This window comes from Hippopotamus amphibius, chromosome 1 (assembly GCF_030028045.1).
Source record: "Hippopotamus amphibius kiboko isolate mHipAmp2 chromosome 1, mHipAmp2.hap2, whole genome shotgun sequence".
NCBI lineage: Eukaryota > Metazoa > Chordata > Mammalia > Artiodactyla > Hippopotamidae > Hippopotamus > Hippopotamus amphibius.
The window spans coordinates 179,625,051-179,643,883 of NC_080186.1; the positions used below are offsets into that span (position 1 = coordinate 179,625,051).

At 33.4% G+C, this 18,833-nt stretch overlaps 1 protein-coding gene across 9 annotated transcripts in view; it reads right to left on the minus strand.

Moving 5' to 3' along the window:
- DMXL1 (Dmx like 1) overlaps positions 1-18,833 on the minus strand; it is a 140,500-nt gene that overhangs the window by 15,776 nt on the left and 105,891 nt on the right. For 3 of the 9 annotated variants that reach the window (XM_057736921.1, XM_057736908.1, XM_057736948.1), the window contains 6 exons: positions 14,496-14,582; positions 11,051-11,172; positions 9,453-9,594; positions 6,431-6,481; positions 6,113-6,173; positions 2,834-2,961 (listed from right to left, as the gene is read on the minus strand). In XM_057736921.1, the coding sequence (XP_057592904.1) occupies positions 2,834-2,961; positions 6,113-6,173; positions 6,431-6,481; positions 9,453-9,594; positions 11,051-11,172; positions 14,496-14,582 (591 nt within the window). The other 6 variants (XM_057736927.1, XM_057736915.1, XM_057736934.1 and 3 more) reach the window with 5 other exon arrangements.

Here is an 18,833-nt window from a genome sequence, read left to right on the forward strand (position 1 = left end):
GCTAGTGTTCCACAAGAGAAGCCACCGCAATGAGAAGCCCACACACTGCAAGAAGAGTAGCTCCAGCTCACGGCAACTAGAGAAAGCCCACACAGCAACAAACACCCTACATAGCCATAAATAAATAAAATTAATTAATAATAAAATTGGTAGGTGAAGCCAAAATTAAATTCTAAGTGGTAATATCAATCTACACACCCATTTTTCTCACACATTAGTCAACACTGAATACTACAAAATTTTAATATTTGTCAATTAACAGAAAAAAAGTCTCATTTTAAAGTGGATTTCTTCAGTTATTAGTGAGGGTTATTGGCCATGCATAGGGTTTTATTTGTTTGTTTTTTGGTAAACTGACTTTTTGCCATATTCTTCATTGTCTTTTTACAAATTGATCGATAGGGCTAAGAGCAGGAATGTTTACTATATTTGTTCCAGATATTTTTCTGGGGTTTATCTTATGTTTTCTGGAGTAAGTTTAGGTACGTTCTTCAGAAAGGATATTACGGAATGTGCTAATTCTCTGTATTAAAAATGTGTTTATTTTGCCATCAAATTTGAATGACAGTTTTGATAGACATCGACCCCATTCCTTATCCATCAGAAGTCTGTGAATATTTTCCTATTGCCTATTTGTAACTTCTATTTTTGAGGAGGCCAATGCCATTAATTTTAGGTGTGGGGGTAGAGAGGTTTTAAGTAATCATTTTTACCCCTGCTCCTTCCTAGAAGCTCTCTTTATCCTTCAATAAAAAACAAACAAACACCAAAAATCAATTTACTTCTTGGGGTATTTTCATCATGGGATAAATTCCTAATCTGTACTTCCCAGTCACAAACTTGATTTTCAAATACTTCCATTCTGCTATTCAGCCCTTGTAATTAGTAGTTCCTCCACTCTAATTTTTGGGAATCATATGTTTTTAATTTCCAAAAATTCTTTACTGTTCTACTGCCTTCGCTTCATGGAACCCTCTTCTTGTTTTACAATGCAGAATCTTCCTGAATCTGAGGAATTATTCCTCACAGGTCATTTTTCCTGCTAAATGCTCCCTTTTAACCTCGTGGTTTTTCTGCAATGTCCAATGACTTCTGACAAAATGATCAGTATTATTGTGATATATTGTAGTATGAGTTATCTGTTCCATTCACTCCAGTAGCTTTCCTACTAAGGGAGCTAGCATGCTTAGGTGTTGTGCTCTTGGGCACCATCATGACTAAGGTGAATCAACAGTAAGCTGAATGCCTGTCAAAGATACCTGGGCAGGCAATAAAGAAGAGTTTGTTGTGTCCTAAAATAGCCTATATAGAAGGTTATAGTGAGTGCAAAATCTATAAAATAACTCTGAGTGTAGGACTTGAATGCCACACTAAAGAATATGGGCTTTTAGATACAATGAAGAGGCTGCAGATTCTTGAAAAGGAGAATATGATCTCACCTATAGTGTAGTTATATAATTATGGTATTTGTGTCTCTTTTTCCCTCGCCGCACGGCTTGTGGGATCTTAGCTCCCTGACCAGGGATGGAACCCACACACTCAGGAATGAAAGTGCAGAGTCCTAACCACTGGACTGCCACGGAATGGCCTATGCTATTTGTTATATAACTCTGTTGGCAACATGAAGTCCAGAGATTAGTTAGGAACAATATAATACTGACAACCAAAGTAGAACAGCATGAGCACATAAGTGATATTGATAGGTTATACAGCTTTAAGTATAGTAAAATTCTAAAAGTTTGTAGATTAAATTCCCCTTAATTTCCTATTAAGGAACAAAGAATGTTGCTAATTGGTATTAAGAAATTATATGCTCTCAATTTTTTTCATAAATACATGAAAAATTACCACTGACTTTTGTGAATGCTAAGAGCCATCTGATAAATGTGGTAGGCAAAAAGGTCACAGCACATCATGATACAAGTAACATGTGAGGAGGGTGGAAAGTTTGGAGGTTGAGGGAAAACGAAAGGCAAGATGTTCCATCAGCTAGGGCCTATGTGAATGTTTTTAATGAAGCATGGCCCTGAAGACAAAGAACAGGTTGATTTCCCCTTCAGTAGTTATTTAAAGTGCTAGTAAGATAGGAGGAGCAGAGAGAGGCAGTTTGAGGAAAGGAGGATTATGGGAGGTGAATACAGTAAGAGCCGGGTTGGCAAACTTCTATTAAAAGGCCCATATAGTAAATATTTTAGGCTTGCCAGAACAAAGAGTATAGTCTCCTATAGTCTTTGTTCTCCTGAACTCTTGCTGTACTGGGAAAATAATCATAGGAAACAAATAATGAATGGGTTAGCTGTGTTCCAATATAACTTTATTTACAAAATAGGTGGCTAGGCCATAGTTTGCTAACACCCTGTTCTAAAGCCGTGCTTCTCAAAACTTCAATGTTGTGTACAAATCACAGGAGTATCTGGCTAAAATGCAAATGGCTATTTGATAAGTCTGGAGTAGAGTCAATAATCTGTATTACTAATAAGCTCCCAGATGTTACTTACTGCTTGTTACTTGACCATACTTTGAGTAGGTTCCAGAGGATAAAGAAAGCAGAAGTATTTAATGAAAAATGTGTAATATAAGATGGTCCTATAATCCATTTGGTCCTTAAGCATCATATGAAAGAATTTTAATGGACATGTATATAATGCCTTTCCAGGAAGAACCAAGTGAATTTAAGTTTTGAGAGGAATTTCTTTAAAAAGAATTCATATAAATGGATTAATACTTCACCATTGGCTCACTGAGCTGTTCTCTTCAGAAACCCAAATGAGTAATATTCATAAATCTTTAATGAAATCAAACCATTTTCCCTATTTACACTTTCATATATTACCTTATTTCCTTGATAGTTAAATCTCATTCTTGTAATTCTTGAGTTGCCACCAGATCGGAAACAGGTTATTTGTTGAGAATGGCCCCATTCGAACATTCTGACACTTCCATCTTGAGCTCCTGTCAGATCTGCATTATAAGAGGGAAAAAACTGCAAATTTATTTCAGGAATCTTTGGCAAACTTATTTTTTAATTCAATGTGAAAATCTTCATGGAAGAAATACCTAAGAAATGAATCACAGTCAATTTACATGAATTTACCTTCGTATGAAATTTCACTTGAATATTCTCAGTCTTAAAAACAGATAATTACATGATGTTCCTTCATCTGACTGAGAACATACTCTCCCACAAAAGAAAAGAAGCAATTAAATCAGATCTCTATAAACTTTATTTCCTTTTGAAATTATCTCAATTATGTTTTAATAGCCTTTATTAGATAATGTTTATAATGAGTCAAATTCTTGGGATTACTTAACTTTGTATGGTGACAAATGGTAACTAGACTTATCAGGGTGATCATTTTGTAATGTATGAAAATACTGAATCACTATGTCGTACACCTGAGATGAATACAATACTTTAAGTAAATTGTATTTAAAAAAAAAAAAACTTGGGATTACTAACAGCCAATTCCTATCAGTCCTAATATTAATGTTTAAATTTATGCATTTTTCTCTGAAAAAAAGATTGCAGAAGGTCTTGAAAGTCATGCTAAAAAAAAATTTCTAATAGTTATTGTGGTTGATCTGATATCTCAAATATATGTTATCTGTTTCATTAAAGAACATGAACAAACTAAATAATTATTAAATTCTTCACTTTACCATTTACTAATTGGTAGGAAACAATCTTCTGGAACCTATTTCCTTCTTGTAAAAGGTATATAAGTCACTATAATAATAATACATATCATTAACGATATATAAGTCACTGGACAGTTCTGAGAAGGAAATGAGATAATTCATATAAACCATTCAGATATATGCCTAAGCTAAATTTACATTAAGAATAGTTATCAGTATTAATGTGGTACAGAGGTAGTGAGAAATTATATTAATGTATATAAACTATCTAGTACATTGCTAGTCATAGATTAGTCAACTTTCCCTCATTCCTTTCCAAGTATTTAAAATAAAGGAGCGTCAATCGTTCTGATGTGTTTTTACCACTGGGCTGGGATGGAAGGGTGTGTAGAACTTCTTGAGACTAGGGATGCTTACTCTGTCCCCCCTCCTCTGTAGTCTTGCCTAGCTTAATCAAAAAAATAAATAAATCGGACTCGATGCATTTAAAACTACTCAAATTTTTCTATTATTTATGGTTTATTTATCTGAAAAAAACCCCTATTAGTAGCTCACATGTAAAATGAAATACTCTCTTAAAGCCTTATAAACTAAAATTTAAAAAAGCAGGTTGTCTGAGTAAATATTCCTCCTTTGTAACTATAGGTAAAGAAAGAGTTGACTGCAACCTTAAAAATCTTAATATATTTCTTTTTTTTTTTGAAATGGGGCTTTCCTTTTAAGACTTACATTTCTATTTCAATTCAACCCGTTAGATTAACTTCTAAAAAATTTCCCCAGAGTAGAAGTCCAAAAGTATTGCTTTATAATGACCAAGATTTTTAAAAAATCTACTCCAAAGGAAGAAAGAAACTATTTTGAGGTACCTGTACTTCAGAGTAAAATTTTTAAAAAACCTGTTTTAAAACATTTCCAGTACATGAAAGGAGCCTATTATTGAACTAAATTACTGTGAGACTTGTTTATGACATGAAAAAATACACTGTAAAAAAATTTCAGTGATTAATTTAGTTAGCATTTAATTTTTCAAGTCTCTTATCTGCCAGTTATAGTAGTTCTCTGAACAGAGAAAGTACTTACCCCAAGACAAAAGTTACATGATGTTATGTAATAACTCTGAAAATAAATCCATTAATTGTCTCTGAAGCTAGGGATTATTTTATTTAAATTTATGGGCTTGAGGTAGAGCCTATTTATAAACTAGTCACCTGTCATGATACATCGTTTGGGGCTGAGAAATAATGAAATACCTTCAATATTTCAGGAAACTTCTAAACCCTATTGTATAGAGTAAGGACAGATTTTAAACAATGCCAAATTTTCTTGCTGTGGAATTAATATTATTTAAGCTTTGTATATAAAACACCTTTGACTCCTTCCTCTATATGCTTCAAGATTGTTTTTAGTTCTTACTTTACATTAGACTTGTGGATAGAAAACATATACTTCTAGGGTTAAATAAATTCAATGCAGTGAAAACAGACTAATTTTCAATATTATTTTATACCTCTAGCATAAGTAACAGAAGTTACCCTCTTCATCTTAATTATATGGTTCTCTTGAATCCTTTCATTAGACATTGGTATACAACTTTGATAACAGATGCTTACAGCACTTAATGATAATTATGTAAAAAAGAACACTGGTTTTGTCACTTGTATTTTATTAGAGTAGCATATAAAAGGTGGTACAATTTTTTTTATTGGTTATTAATTTGGAGGGACATGAGTACCTTTTAATTAACATGTACTATTTTCACTATTTTTGTTACTGTGTGGTAGGGCAACTTGATGAAGGGCACAACTTAAAAATCATATTAAAAAAACTTGGAATACTCACATGCCAATATGAATACTGATTCCAACCCACCAGATAATTTTAAAGTTGTCTCTATTATTTTTTCTCTGCTTCAACACTTCCAATAAATTCCCCATTAATTAAGTTCTTTGTTAAAGGAAGAAAAACTTTCTGAGATTCCTAGGAAATTAACTGAAAATAAATATATCCTGTCTTAGAATGTAAGAATGTACTAATAACCATTTCCTATACTTACTATTAGTGTATCTGATAAAAGACAAACTGACAAAATATTAATAAAATACAAGCTGATTACAATGAGGCTGTAAGTGACCAAGGTATGGTTCTGGTCTATGTAATAAAAGATGGGAGTGATCTAATTATTAAAACAATAATTATCAACTACAATTTAACACTGTAAAGAGTCCAGAAATGTTCAAAAATAAAATGCGCTGAGAAATATGCAGTCAAAATGCTAAAAATGTATGTTAAGTCAGCCTTCTCTATTAATTCAGAAGAATTACTTTTCCTATTTTTAACCAATTTTGAAGTGATTTTATTTGATATCAAACATTCTCTGCAGAAAATAAATAAATTAAATGTTGACTATCTTTCAACTGAAACTAAAAGTTTCCATTAAATTCCTTAAAATAATGGCTAATTATTAACAACTTACAGTAAGGAAGAGTTGGATGAGAAGTCATTCTTCTGACATTATTAATGGCTTTCTTAATCATCTGTTAACAAGGAAAAATCATTCTTTTACAGTTACAATAAAAGTAGTATTAAAAATTTAAATTGTGATGGGAAATTCAGGTAGCATTTATTTATTTTTACGTGATTCCATAACTATCATAATGGGTGCTAAAAATACTAAACATGGTAACAGAAATGAAATTTAATAGTTCAGCTCTCTAAAATTTAAGTGTATATATACTTTCTGTATCATTGCCTAGGATCTAAGAACAAATTCACCTCAAGAATTTAGTCTTACCTCCTTTCTTGCCAATTCTTTTCTGATCCCATTAAATTTATTGGAATAATCCTGAATAGTATAAGGTTAAAAAGACAGGCAGAAGCATGTGAAAAAAAAAAAAAAAGAGGTAAACAGAAAACTATAAATTTTTAACTGATAGTTTGGAACTATGTATTTACTCATTTAAAAATTATGCTTTGAACAATTTAAGAAGCCTGTCAAATAAGAGTAAACTAAATATGTGAAATTAAAGGGATAATTTTAATTTATAGAATATTTCCTACTTATACACTGTAACTACAGTTACAGGTTATCCTAAGTTTGTAGCACCAGTCTCATGAACATTTTTTGTTGTTATTGTTCTTTTGGATTTTAAATTGTTCAATAAGCTCAAAGCTATAAGTAAAGTACGGATTTGGTAGGGAGGGAAGGAACTAGGCCAGCAGAACCAGTGAGGGATAGAAACACTGAAAGATATATATAGATGCAGTTATACTCTGAAACAGAAGAAATTGGTTATAACTAGTATTCCTTTTCTTTAGTATTTATAATTTAATAATGGGATTAAGAAACTATTTGATCAAATTCCCCACAGAAAAAATGAAAACCTGCTGAATGTTAATTCTATTTAGTAAACTTCATGTTTAAATCTCTTGCCCCTCTTAATTTAAAAAAAGCTTAAAGATTCCTATTCTTTCTTTTAATTATCATTTTTTTCTAGTAAGAGTATCAAAGGAAAATCATGAGTAAAAAAAAAATAAAAACAGAGAGTTAAATAAGTTTCTGAAAAGAGATGTAGAATATTATAAAGGAAAGAAATCATTAATCATTTTAGAAGATCCATATAAAAAGGAACCATCTTGTTACATTGGTGTCTTTCCTGAGGATGGAGTGGGGTAATCCCAATGCTTATATTTACAAGCCACAATGACCCCAACTAAAAAGATGTCCTATTTAACATTTAAATAGGAAAAAAATTCAGTCCTAAGAGTAAATTTAAATATTATAATACTTTGGAGAATAAGCAAATATTTTCTGAGCATCTACTACATGTTAAGCACCATTCTACTTAGAGATCATCAGTGTATAAGGTAGGCATAACATAATCTCTCAAAGAGCTTACATTCCAGAGGGTATAAAAAAAGACAACCAAATAATGAATAGATAATTTCCAAACTGGTAAAAGTTATAAAGATGACAAAATGGGATAATATGACAATCAAATGAGATAACAGGGTACTGGGAATAGAGTAGGGAGGAACAGATACCTTTGCTAGGGAAGCAAGGGAAATCTCTGGGAATTTGAGTTGAGATATGAATGGTAAACAGGAGAAGAGTATTTTAAGTAGAAAACAAGGCAAAGGCTCTGAGCTTGATGTGTTCAAGTGACAGAGAGAAGGCCACAGTGACTAGAGCAAAGAGAATCAGATGTGGAAAAGAGAGATGCTTCTGCAGAGGCTGGCAGAGTTCAAATGACATACAGCCTTAGAGGCCATGTTAAGGACTTGTTTTAAAGCTATACTGGGAAATCTTAAAGTTTTAAGCATGGCAGTGATAACCTGAATGATGTTTTAGAAAACAGCAACTTTGCCTGTTGTGTACAAAACAGAGGGAGCGGTACACAAGCAGAGAGACCAGAAAGAAAGCTGTTACAGAAAGAATTGTATCATATTCTCTGAAAATGGAGTTGGAAAAAGTGCTTATTTCTTTTCATATATTTTGTATATTCTCTTTAAGTTCTCCTTTAAAAGATAATAATATCAGTAGGTTTTACAAATGAATTTTAATATATATCTGTCCACTGGAAAACAATTAACTATTAATGACCAAGTCTTTTCTTTTGAATAATCAATAGATTGCTTTTCAAATTCTTCAATTTAATACTTAAAACACTCCTACCTGAAATCAATGAGTGAAGGAGAGTGGAGGGCTTTAACACAAGCTCTACCACAAATTTGAGATAGTGACCTGAGTTAAATTCCTTGACCTTTCTGGATCTCAAGCTTCATCTAAAGAATGGTAAGTAGGAGTAATTATAACAGCTACAATAGATATCTCAAACAATAATAAGGTTATATGAGTGATAAAATATTACAAGGTATTATTAAAGATGACTGAGCCTTTATTTAAATAATAACCCTTACAAAAAGCCAGAAAGCCACCTAAAGAATTGCTGATGCTGGGTTTCTTTGGTTCTGTGTATCAATTCCTATACCCTATGTGTCAACAAAGGAATCTCATGTAGGTATAAACATGGATCACATCTTAGGTAATCAGGGCTCAAGAAGATCCTCCATTACTACAGAAAAATTCTGTTTCAGTTCATCTGCATATTATATTTTGGTTAAATTAAAAAAAATTTTATATCATTTTTATTTGTTCAAAAAAAGAAAAATATATTTGTCTCAGCATCAATTAACAGTTGTTAGTTGATAACCATTTAAAAATATTATCTAGTCTAGGAGCTGGCAAACCTTTTTTGTAAAGAACTAGATAATAAATGTTTTGGACTTTATGGGCATATAGTCTCTGTCTCAGATACTCAATTCTACCATTGTATTGTGAAAGCATCCATAAACAAAATATTAAAAAATAAGTGTGGCTATGTTCCAATAAATATTTATAGACAACAAAATCTGAATTTCACATAATTTTCATGTGTCACAAAATACCATTCTTCTTTTGATTTTTCTTCAATGGCTGGAAAATATAAACACCATTCTTAGCATACTGTCGATACAAAAACAGGTAGTAGGCAGGATGTGACACACAGGCCATAGTTTGCTAAGGCCTAATTTGGACCAGTAAGTGCCAAATAATTATTACTTAAAATACAGCTCCTATTTTCAATTATTTATTTTAAATAATTTCTGTTATCATTTTCAAAAGAAAACAGTATTCTTCAAATCAAAATTTATAACTTCCAACACGTATGACTTACTAAAAAAAATTAAGAATTAAAAAAGTGTTTACATCATCCTTTATCTATTAAGTTAGAGGGAAAAACAGGACATTTATACACAGTTTAAATTTTACATACCACAGATGCTCCTCTGCCAGTCTGTGTACTACCAAGCCATGGCATGTTAATTGGAGTACCAGGATTACTATGTGTATATGGGGTTGTACCTTGCACAGCTGTTAAATCATCACGAGCATGTATAACCAAGAAATCTTCTGACCTACAAAGGAATGTCAGTCAGAATGAAAGCAACCCATCAGTTCTTTACTTCTACTGTTATACCTGAAAGCTCTAACATATAACTTTGTATTTCCCTTTATTTATTTATTTATTTATTTTTTGGAAGCCAAAGCAACATCTTTATTGTCACTACTGCTTTTTAAGTTTTTCAATTCTCCCTTTTGAAAGTTAACAGTACACACACAAAGTAGACATCTGGATTTATAATAAGAAATTTCATAATCATTGATAAGATAGTTTATACAACACTGTGATATTACAAAATGCTAAGGGTTACTTGCATCAAAAGAAAATAGGTTTGTTAGTAATAGAGTTTCATTTTCAATAGAGTTCCATTTTTATTTGCCGTTTAGGTTCTCTTACAGTTTTTAAATCTCCATTATGTTCAACTGGAACAAAGAACAATTATGCCAGGCGGGATAAGGTACTCTCACCATGCTTACTAGAAAAAAAGGCCCCAACACTACATGACACTTACCACTGGATTTACTGTCTGTCAGCAGATGCTCACCAAAATGAAAATGTTCTCTGAATTCATGCTGTGCCTGTTTTCTCTACTCCCAGTGCCTTTCCTCCTTGGGGGATTATAGGGGTAAGAATCTTTCTCCTTTATAACTAATGTTTTTAGAGCTCACAGAGCAATATGTCTTTTGTCCCTCTCTGGGGAGTCATTTATCTCCTCTGAAGCATATTTCTATTATTCTGATTTAAAAAGCAAGGTTTGGGTACATGTGACCCATTCAGTTATCAGGGTCAGATGCAACTGCTTCCATCCTCCAGGGTGCCTGCTTTTCCCACATGATGAGTGGTTTATAAATGCTGCACTCTGTGTTTTCCGGCTTTGCAATCTATGCACTCACAGATAATCATTATTCATTTAAATGAATACTGCATGCATTATAAAAATCCAATGAAAATTATCCTTATTGACAATATCCCAATTAGATGAGCTAGGGAAAAAAAATAGTTGAAGAAACAGGGTGGCACAGGCAAATTTTGTAAACTCTCCAGCCTCTTGCTGCTGCGTTTTCTTCAGAACCTGTGTGTTCAGTCTTTTGAATCTGTTTGATATTCCATTTCTCTCTCTCTCTCACCATTTTGTTTATTCTTTTTTCACTGGTGTATCTAGGAGAGCGTGTGATTCATGTGATTCACAGTGTATTTCCCTTTAAAATTAATTTTCTTCAGCTCTTAACTCCTAACTCATAGACAATAATTTCCTACATGAACAATTTCAGATCCCTTCACTTATTCTCTTCTAACCCTTGACTCCCTTCTTTAAAGCTCCAGCCACTCCTTCTTTACTCTTTTGCATATCAATTTCCACTCTGCTTACAATCTAGAAATATTCATTTAAAAAATCATTTGCAAGGTATAGTTCTGTGGATATCATCATTCTTACTACGTCACCAAATAAAAACAAAGTACAAAGGTACCCTTTGGTTTCCATTTCTATATCATCATCTACCCAAGTGTAGATCTGTGTAGCCAGAATTCCAGAAACATCTAGTTCTTGAACATCATGGCTCGAAGCAATTGCTATGCAGTTTCTATTCGCCTGAAAAATAAATCATACAGTAACTTTTAAATGAAAAAGCCTAACGTGTATAAAGGCTACTTTTGAAAATGGAGACTACAAAACAGCCTCTAGAAATGATAACTTTAAGATATGGAATAAACTGTGAGTGAAATAATCATTAGCTTGAGCTTGGAGATATGTTTATATTTGAAGAATTCCAGGGACTTCCCTGGTGGTCCAGTGGTTAAGAGTTCACATTCCAATGTAGGGGCTGGATCCCTGGTCGGGGAACTAAGATCCCACAGGCCACAGGGCAACTTACTGAGCTCGTGTGCTCTGGAATCTGTGTACCACAAAGAAGAGCCCACGCATCACAACTTAAGATCCCGCATGCCACAATGAAGATCCTGCATGCCACAACTAAGACCCGATGCAGCCAAATAAATTAAAAAAAAAAATTTTAAAAAGTAAAGAATTTCAGAGTATCCAACAGAAAGGCCAGCTATAAATGGAAATGCATGTGCCACTTCATTTCTTCTCCCAGCACTGTCTCTCTAGTCTACTAGAATGGTACAATCTACCTACGGTTTGTACAGTTCAGACATGTGGAGGGAGATGTTGAAGAATATAGGAGTCCTGGGAGGTAAAGAAAGGTAAGGGAGATAAGGAACTCCAAACTAAAGAAATAATGGTGAATTATTCAAATAAGATGGTCACTTTCACCTAAAGCCTTTCAATCTTAGGCAAGACAAACAGAATTTGGGAAACAGTCACAAAGAAAAGGTGAAGAAGAGTGAGGGAAGTATGTCAGAAAAAATCATAAATGAAAAGTTGGTCAGACTAAATGATAGAAAATTTTAAACATCTACAAATTGAGAACATGTATCTCTAAAACAGAAAATGGAAAGATATTGACAGCAAAGAGAAAATAGGATTAATATTTCCCTTATATAAAATACTAATACAAACTAATAAGAAAAAACTGAGACCCCAGAGATACATGGGAAAAGGATATTAACTAGCCTGCTGGAAGGTAATTCTCCATGGGACTCCCCACTTTTGCATGTCTTGTGAGTTAGTCAATGACTGCCTTTGTTTCACAGTATTATTGCCAGGATGTCTATATAGCTATAGTCTCTACCTCCAGATCAAAAGGCAGTTATGCTTACTGTACATTAGAAAAGATCTGGGTATCATCTGGCCCTCTTGCTGTCACTCTGTGGGAACTGCGGCTCAGGGAACCAGAGCAAAAAATGCTAACATTCTAGCTTTTGCTTTTGCTATTAGTAATAAACTGTCCTTTGTCTCTGGTCCTAGAGTCTCATGTCTTCTAACAGTATCCATTAAACTGTGAAAGCTAACTTGTTCGACTGAAAGCAGGGAAAAATTTCAGATCCTTCACAGTTCTTGACACAGATAATTCACAACTAAACAAATGGGGGAAAGTTCAATCTCATCAGCATTTTAAATTACTGCAATTTAAAGCAAAAGACATTTCTTAGCTACAAATTTAGCAAAGATGTAAAAACAATACATCTGGAGAAATAAAAATTAAACAAGTACACTCTTACACAGTCAACAGGAGACTCTGTATATGTGGATGCCTATTCATTACTAGTTACTTATGTAATACAACTGAGTAAGAGAAAAAAGCTAGTTTGTTTTACAGCACAAAATATTAAAATCCTATTTTCTTCAGGGGAAGGAAGGTACTTGCTGGGTGTAGATAATTTTATATTTGTATTTCACATGTATATATATTATATACATATTACATCATGAGAGCTGCCTGGCTAAGGGGCTAATTCCAAACTTGCCTGCTTTGAACAGAACTAGTCACTGTTCAGCAGTGTCTGTGAGGAAAATGAGGGAAAGATGAGGACAGAATGACAAAAGAACTATCTAGGTGAAATCAAAGAAAAGACAGACATAGGGAATTCCCCAGCGGTCCAGTGGTTAAGACTTCACACTTTCATTGCTGAGGGCGTGGGTTTGATCCCTGGTCGGGGAATTAAGATCTCACAAGCTGTACGGTGTGGACATAAAAAAAAAAAGAAAAAAGAAAGAAAAGACAGACATAGCATAGGAAGATGAAGAACCAACTGATGAAATGAGTATTGAATGGGTAATTCCATAGGATATACACCTAAGTAATATTTTTAAATTATTTTAAAATTAGGACTAAATGAAAAAGGATATATATATATAGCTTAATGGAAATAAAAGGAAATGAGTAACTAGAAGTCCCTATACATTTTGCAGTAAGGCAATTAGGTAAGATAGGAGGGGAAATGACTAAGACAAATTTCAACCTTGAACCACTGCACCTAAGGCTACCTCTTCGGTAAGCAGCTTATAGATACCTCTAAGGAGGATGTTGAGTAGAAGGTTAAGGAATACAAAGAAAACACTCTAGTTGGCCAGCTATTATAGATGAAAGTCAAAGAGGGAGAATTTCTGTGAGTCACATGTAAGCTTAATTTTGATCTATACTAAGAACCACATTCAACATATTCACATAACGAAAATAGGAAACATCTTCCTTGGATTAACTGCATGTGTTGTATAATTCAAAAGGCAGGGATCTCCCTGATGGTTCAGTGGTTAAGACTCTGTGCTTCCACTGCAGGGGATGTGGGTTTGATCCCTGCTCCAGGAACTAAGATCCCGCATGCCAAAAAATAAAAAAATAAACAAAATAAAATAAAAATAAATTATATTTAAAAAATTAAATAAATAAAAAATTCTAAAGGCAACTGTATGTATAAATACTTGAGACTTCTGTGTAGTAATATAATGTTTTATCTGCTATATATCCAAGATCGAATAAAGTTATCAAGCAATATAATCATTTTATTTTAAGAACTTTTGAGATACCATTGATATACAATAAACTGCATATATTTACAGTGTACAATTTGATTTTTTTTTCTTATTAGTAATGTATAAATGGCAATCCCAATCTCCCAATTCATCCAACAACCCCCACCCCGCCTTGCTTTCCCCACTTGGTGCCCATATGTTTGTTCACTACATCTGTGTCTCTATTTCTGCCTTGCAAACCAGTTGATTTGTACCATTTTTCTATATTCTGCATATATGTGTTAATATACGATATTTGTTTTTCTCTTTCTGACACTTCAAATAAATTATCAAACAACAATCATTTTATAAAATAAAAAATTTACTCAGACTGCAATTTAAGGAGTAGAAACTAGCTCTGGGAAAGGGAAACACTGTTACTGGAATAGAAAGTAACTCTGGGAAAGGGAAACACTGCTACGGAACAAACTGACAGGACAGGAGACATTCTCCAACTATGAATACTTAATCAAAGAAAAAAAAAAGGTCTATGTACTTACCTTATTAACAGCAAAGGCAGTAATGATATCAGATTCCTTATGAATAATTCTTGCTTTACCTCCAGGATATCCCAAATCTGCTTCTATCTAAACGGAAGGAAAGAAAACAAAAATACAGCAATTTTAGTAATAGAAAAAAAATATGTCAGTCTTTCATTTAACACTTCCATAAATTAAGAAACTTTTCAGATGTTTCCAATCCAAAGGTACTATTTTACATGCTGATGATTTCTAAAGCAAAATTTGGCAAAAGGAATTTACATCTTTTCAAATTTGCTTTTTCACATATAAAAAGATAATTGATATACAACTTCATTAACTGCTTATGTTCTTAAGCTGCAATAAGTTAATTTTAAGACATTCTAATGTAAAATAAGTTCACCACGTTTCTTAGTATTATAATCCTTTGATAATATTTTATAACTATTAAAAGATCAGAAAGTAAATATCTTAGGTTTTGCAGACCAATGAAGAGTCATGTTGCATATTCTTTTTTTAAACAACCTTTCAAAAATATAAAAACCATTCTTAGCTCATGGCCTACAGAAGAACAAGTAGGACATAGCCAGCTGAATACACTCTGCTGACTCCTTGTCTAAAATAACACTTAATTTATAAAAGAAACCTGAAACCCTGAAAGGCATAGTAATTTGCCCAAACTAGCAATCATTTTAATAGCTGAATAAACCGTAATTCAATATACTTTAGACAAGGGAAATATATTTGACCTTTTGCTTACCCCACAGAAGACATATACACCTTTCAACTCAGAAGAGAGTACTGTATAAAACCAACATTTACTAAAATAAACAGAGGTAAAATGAAGAGGCAATTGTTAAGAGTTGGAGATGTTACTTAATGTACTATTTTGTTTCATTTTATTTTATCCTCCCTAAAAGTCAATCTTTAAAATGAATTATTATAAAATGTTTCACAACTCATTGTACAGTGCAAACATTATTAATTTGAAATTAGAAAACAAAGTTACTTCCTGGAAAATTTAGAAAAAATATCACCAATCCCCATCCACTGTTTGACCACAGAACTCAGTAGGCTTAGCAGTATTTTTAAAAATGGCAACTAAGACACCAGTTTATTCGCAAAGTTGAAAGAGACTTATAACCAAACCAAAATAACTATATGCAATCAAAACTCATAGTCACTGGATGTAAAGATGTCAAATATACTCTAAACTTAAATGCAACTTGATAACAAACATAAGAGAATTTCACTGCTCATACCAGCATTTTGGTTGATTTAAGGGTCAACTTCTCCTCTAAATAAAGTCTTAGATCTGGCTGAGGCCCATCATCCAGTAAGAATGTCTAAGTCAAATTCTGTAATTTCATGACCAAAATCCCAATTTAACCACCTATCTACCTGGTATCTAAAGCATACTAAGTATCCACTATTGGGTTTTGAAGAAAGTAGAAATAAATAATATTTCCATGGAATAGAGGGATATGCTATTTGCTGGTAATGAATGGGTGGGTGGGTGGAAAATTGAAGTTTCACCTGCAGCACTTCAAACTTTACACTCATGGAGAGGAAAGCATGAACTTCAAAAAAGCTTCTTCAATGTGGGAATACATTCCTGTCCTCTCATTATCTAGATTTACTAAAACATTGTTTTTTAATAGTGTGGTCCCAAGATGATCTGCATGAGAATCAATGAGGGTGGGGTGGGGTAGGAGAAATGATGTTTAGCATCAAGATTTCATGCATATTTAATTTTGAGAACAATCATGAGTTGTGGGAAATGAGTCTGGAGAAGTAGGCAGAGTTTAGTTTGCACAGGGTCTTAAAAGCCATAATAAAGAATTCAGATTTTATTTTAAGGTTAGAAAACCACTGGATGGTTTTGATAATTCTGGATGTTGTGGGGCAAAACATAAAGGCTGTGAGACTGGCTGCCAAGTAACTAGTTAAGAGGCTACTATAGTAGCTGAAGTAAGAGGCAGTGGTGGATTTGATTGGGGTAGTAGGAATGGTAGTAGTGATTCAGTGGTTAGAATTAGGATAAATTTTGCCAATGGGCCGAAATTGCAGTAAGAGTAAAAGAGAGGAAGCAAGAATGACACCCAGTTTTCTGACCTTTCTCAATGAATGGTACTGAGATGAAAGTGAAGGAAAGAGTGGGTTTAGGTTGGGGTTAGGGGAAGACAGAAAATTCTATGTTTTGACATTCAGGGGGAGGTAACTATTAGATTACATCTGCAAGTCAGGACTTCATGAAATGAGTGGGGCTAAGGAGAATTAAGAATTATTAGCCAATGGATGATATTTAAGCCATCAGATAACTCAAAGAGAAAATAAAGATAGGAAGAGAAAAGGTTAGAGAACTAAGTCCTGGAGCACCCAACATTTCAAAGATAGGAAAAAAAGATCGGTCATTTCAGGAGTGGGAAATAGCACTGGGAAAGAGAAATACTGACACTGAATAAACTGACAGAACAGGAAACATTCTCCAACTATGAATACTTAATAATCAAAGATGATGTTACGGGAATCAAGTGTAGCAAGAGTTTCAAAAAAGTAGCTGGGATCAACACTATCAAACAACACTGAAAAGCTGAATTTAAAAAAGATGGACAATTGACTATTTAAATTAGTGGTCATACACTAGGACAATCTCAGTGGAGCAGGCTGGTGATAATCCCTAGCTAGGTTACAAAAACATGTGACATCTGGTTAATAAGGAAGGAAGCCTACTGGGGAAGGTTCAGGGGGCATTCACCTAAGTTGATAATGTTTTATTTCTGAAGCCGGGTAGTTCCTACATGCTATTTGCAATATTACTCTTTAAGTCTTCTTGAATGACTTTATATGCAACTCTGTAACTGAATTTTCCTAGATAAAGGCTTAGAGAAATGGGGTGATTCAAAGGCAGATTTTTTGGTTTTCATTTTAAAGTAAGACAATACAATATACTTGTTTATGTTGAGGAGAGTAATTTAAGAGAGGTAAAAATTTATCATGGAGGTGAGATGAGGGATAAATATTGAACCAAAGTCCTTGGGGAAGTAACAGCAGACAGCATCAGTGCACAAGTGGAAGATTCAGCCTTGGAAAAAAGAGTGACAGTTCATCTACTGTGAGAGAAGGCAGAACAAAATATCTGCATATAGAGCAGAAGTTAGATTCTGTGGTGGGACACTATGATGGGCTAAATCTCTGCTGACTGTACTTATTTTGACAGCAAAACGAAGTCATTCATGGAAAGTAGTGAAGAAATAATTGGAAGGCTGAGGTAAGAGGGAAAAACTAGCCAGAACGGAAAAGAGAATGAAGAAACAATTATGATGGTAGAGTAGTTTAATTTGGGATTTGTGGCTATAATTTTAAATAAGGCAAGCCCCTGGTTTGTCCTTTTTCTTCATCCATATTCAGCTATTTGGGTGCAGACACAGAGTAGACAGAGAGCTAGGTTTAAACAGCTTTGGGAATTTTCAAAGCAAGTACAGTGTAGAGAGAACAGGGCAAAAAGGTTGAGGAGGTTTGCAAGGGATTGATCATAATGATGGATCATGGAATCTAAGCTGGGAAAGGAAGGAAGTGGGGACATGATATGGGCAAATAAAAATATATAACTTGCATGTGCTATAAACATTAAAAGTCATGCAACATAAAATCAGAGTAAAAAAAATCACAATGAATATGGTCTTAAAGGTCTTCTTAATATAAGGTTTCAAGCCATGCTTATAAAATATGATTGGGCTGGATACATGAAGGAAAAAAATCCAAGTATTAACACTAAAAGAGATCTTATGAGATTATGCAGATAAAAAAGTAAACAAAGAATTATCATATGATTCAGCAATTGCACTTCTTGGTATACACACAAAGAACTGAAAGCAGAGACTGGAACAGATAGTGTATATCAATTTTCACAGCAGTACTACCAACAATAGCCAAAAGATAGATACAACCCAGGTGCCCATTAACAGATGAATGGATAAATGAAATATATCTACATTACAGAATATTATTTAACTTTGAAAAGAAAGGAAATTGTGATACATGCTACAACATCAATGAACTTTGAAGATGTTACACTAAATGAAATAAGCCAGTCACAAAAGGACAAACATTGTACTATTCCACTTATATAGGTACCTAGGGTAGTAAAATTCATAGACAGAAAGTAAAATGGTAATTGGCTGGTCCTGGGGGGAGGGGTGGAGGAAAGGGAGAACTAACGGGTAAAGAGTTTCAATTCAGGAAGATGAAAAAGTTCTGGGGATGGATGGTAGGGATGGTTGCACAACCATGTGAATGTACTTAATGTCACTGAACTGTATACTTAAAACGATTAAAATGGTAAATTTTATATATATA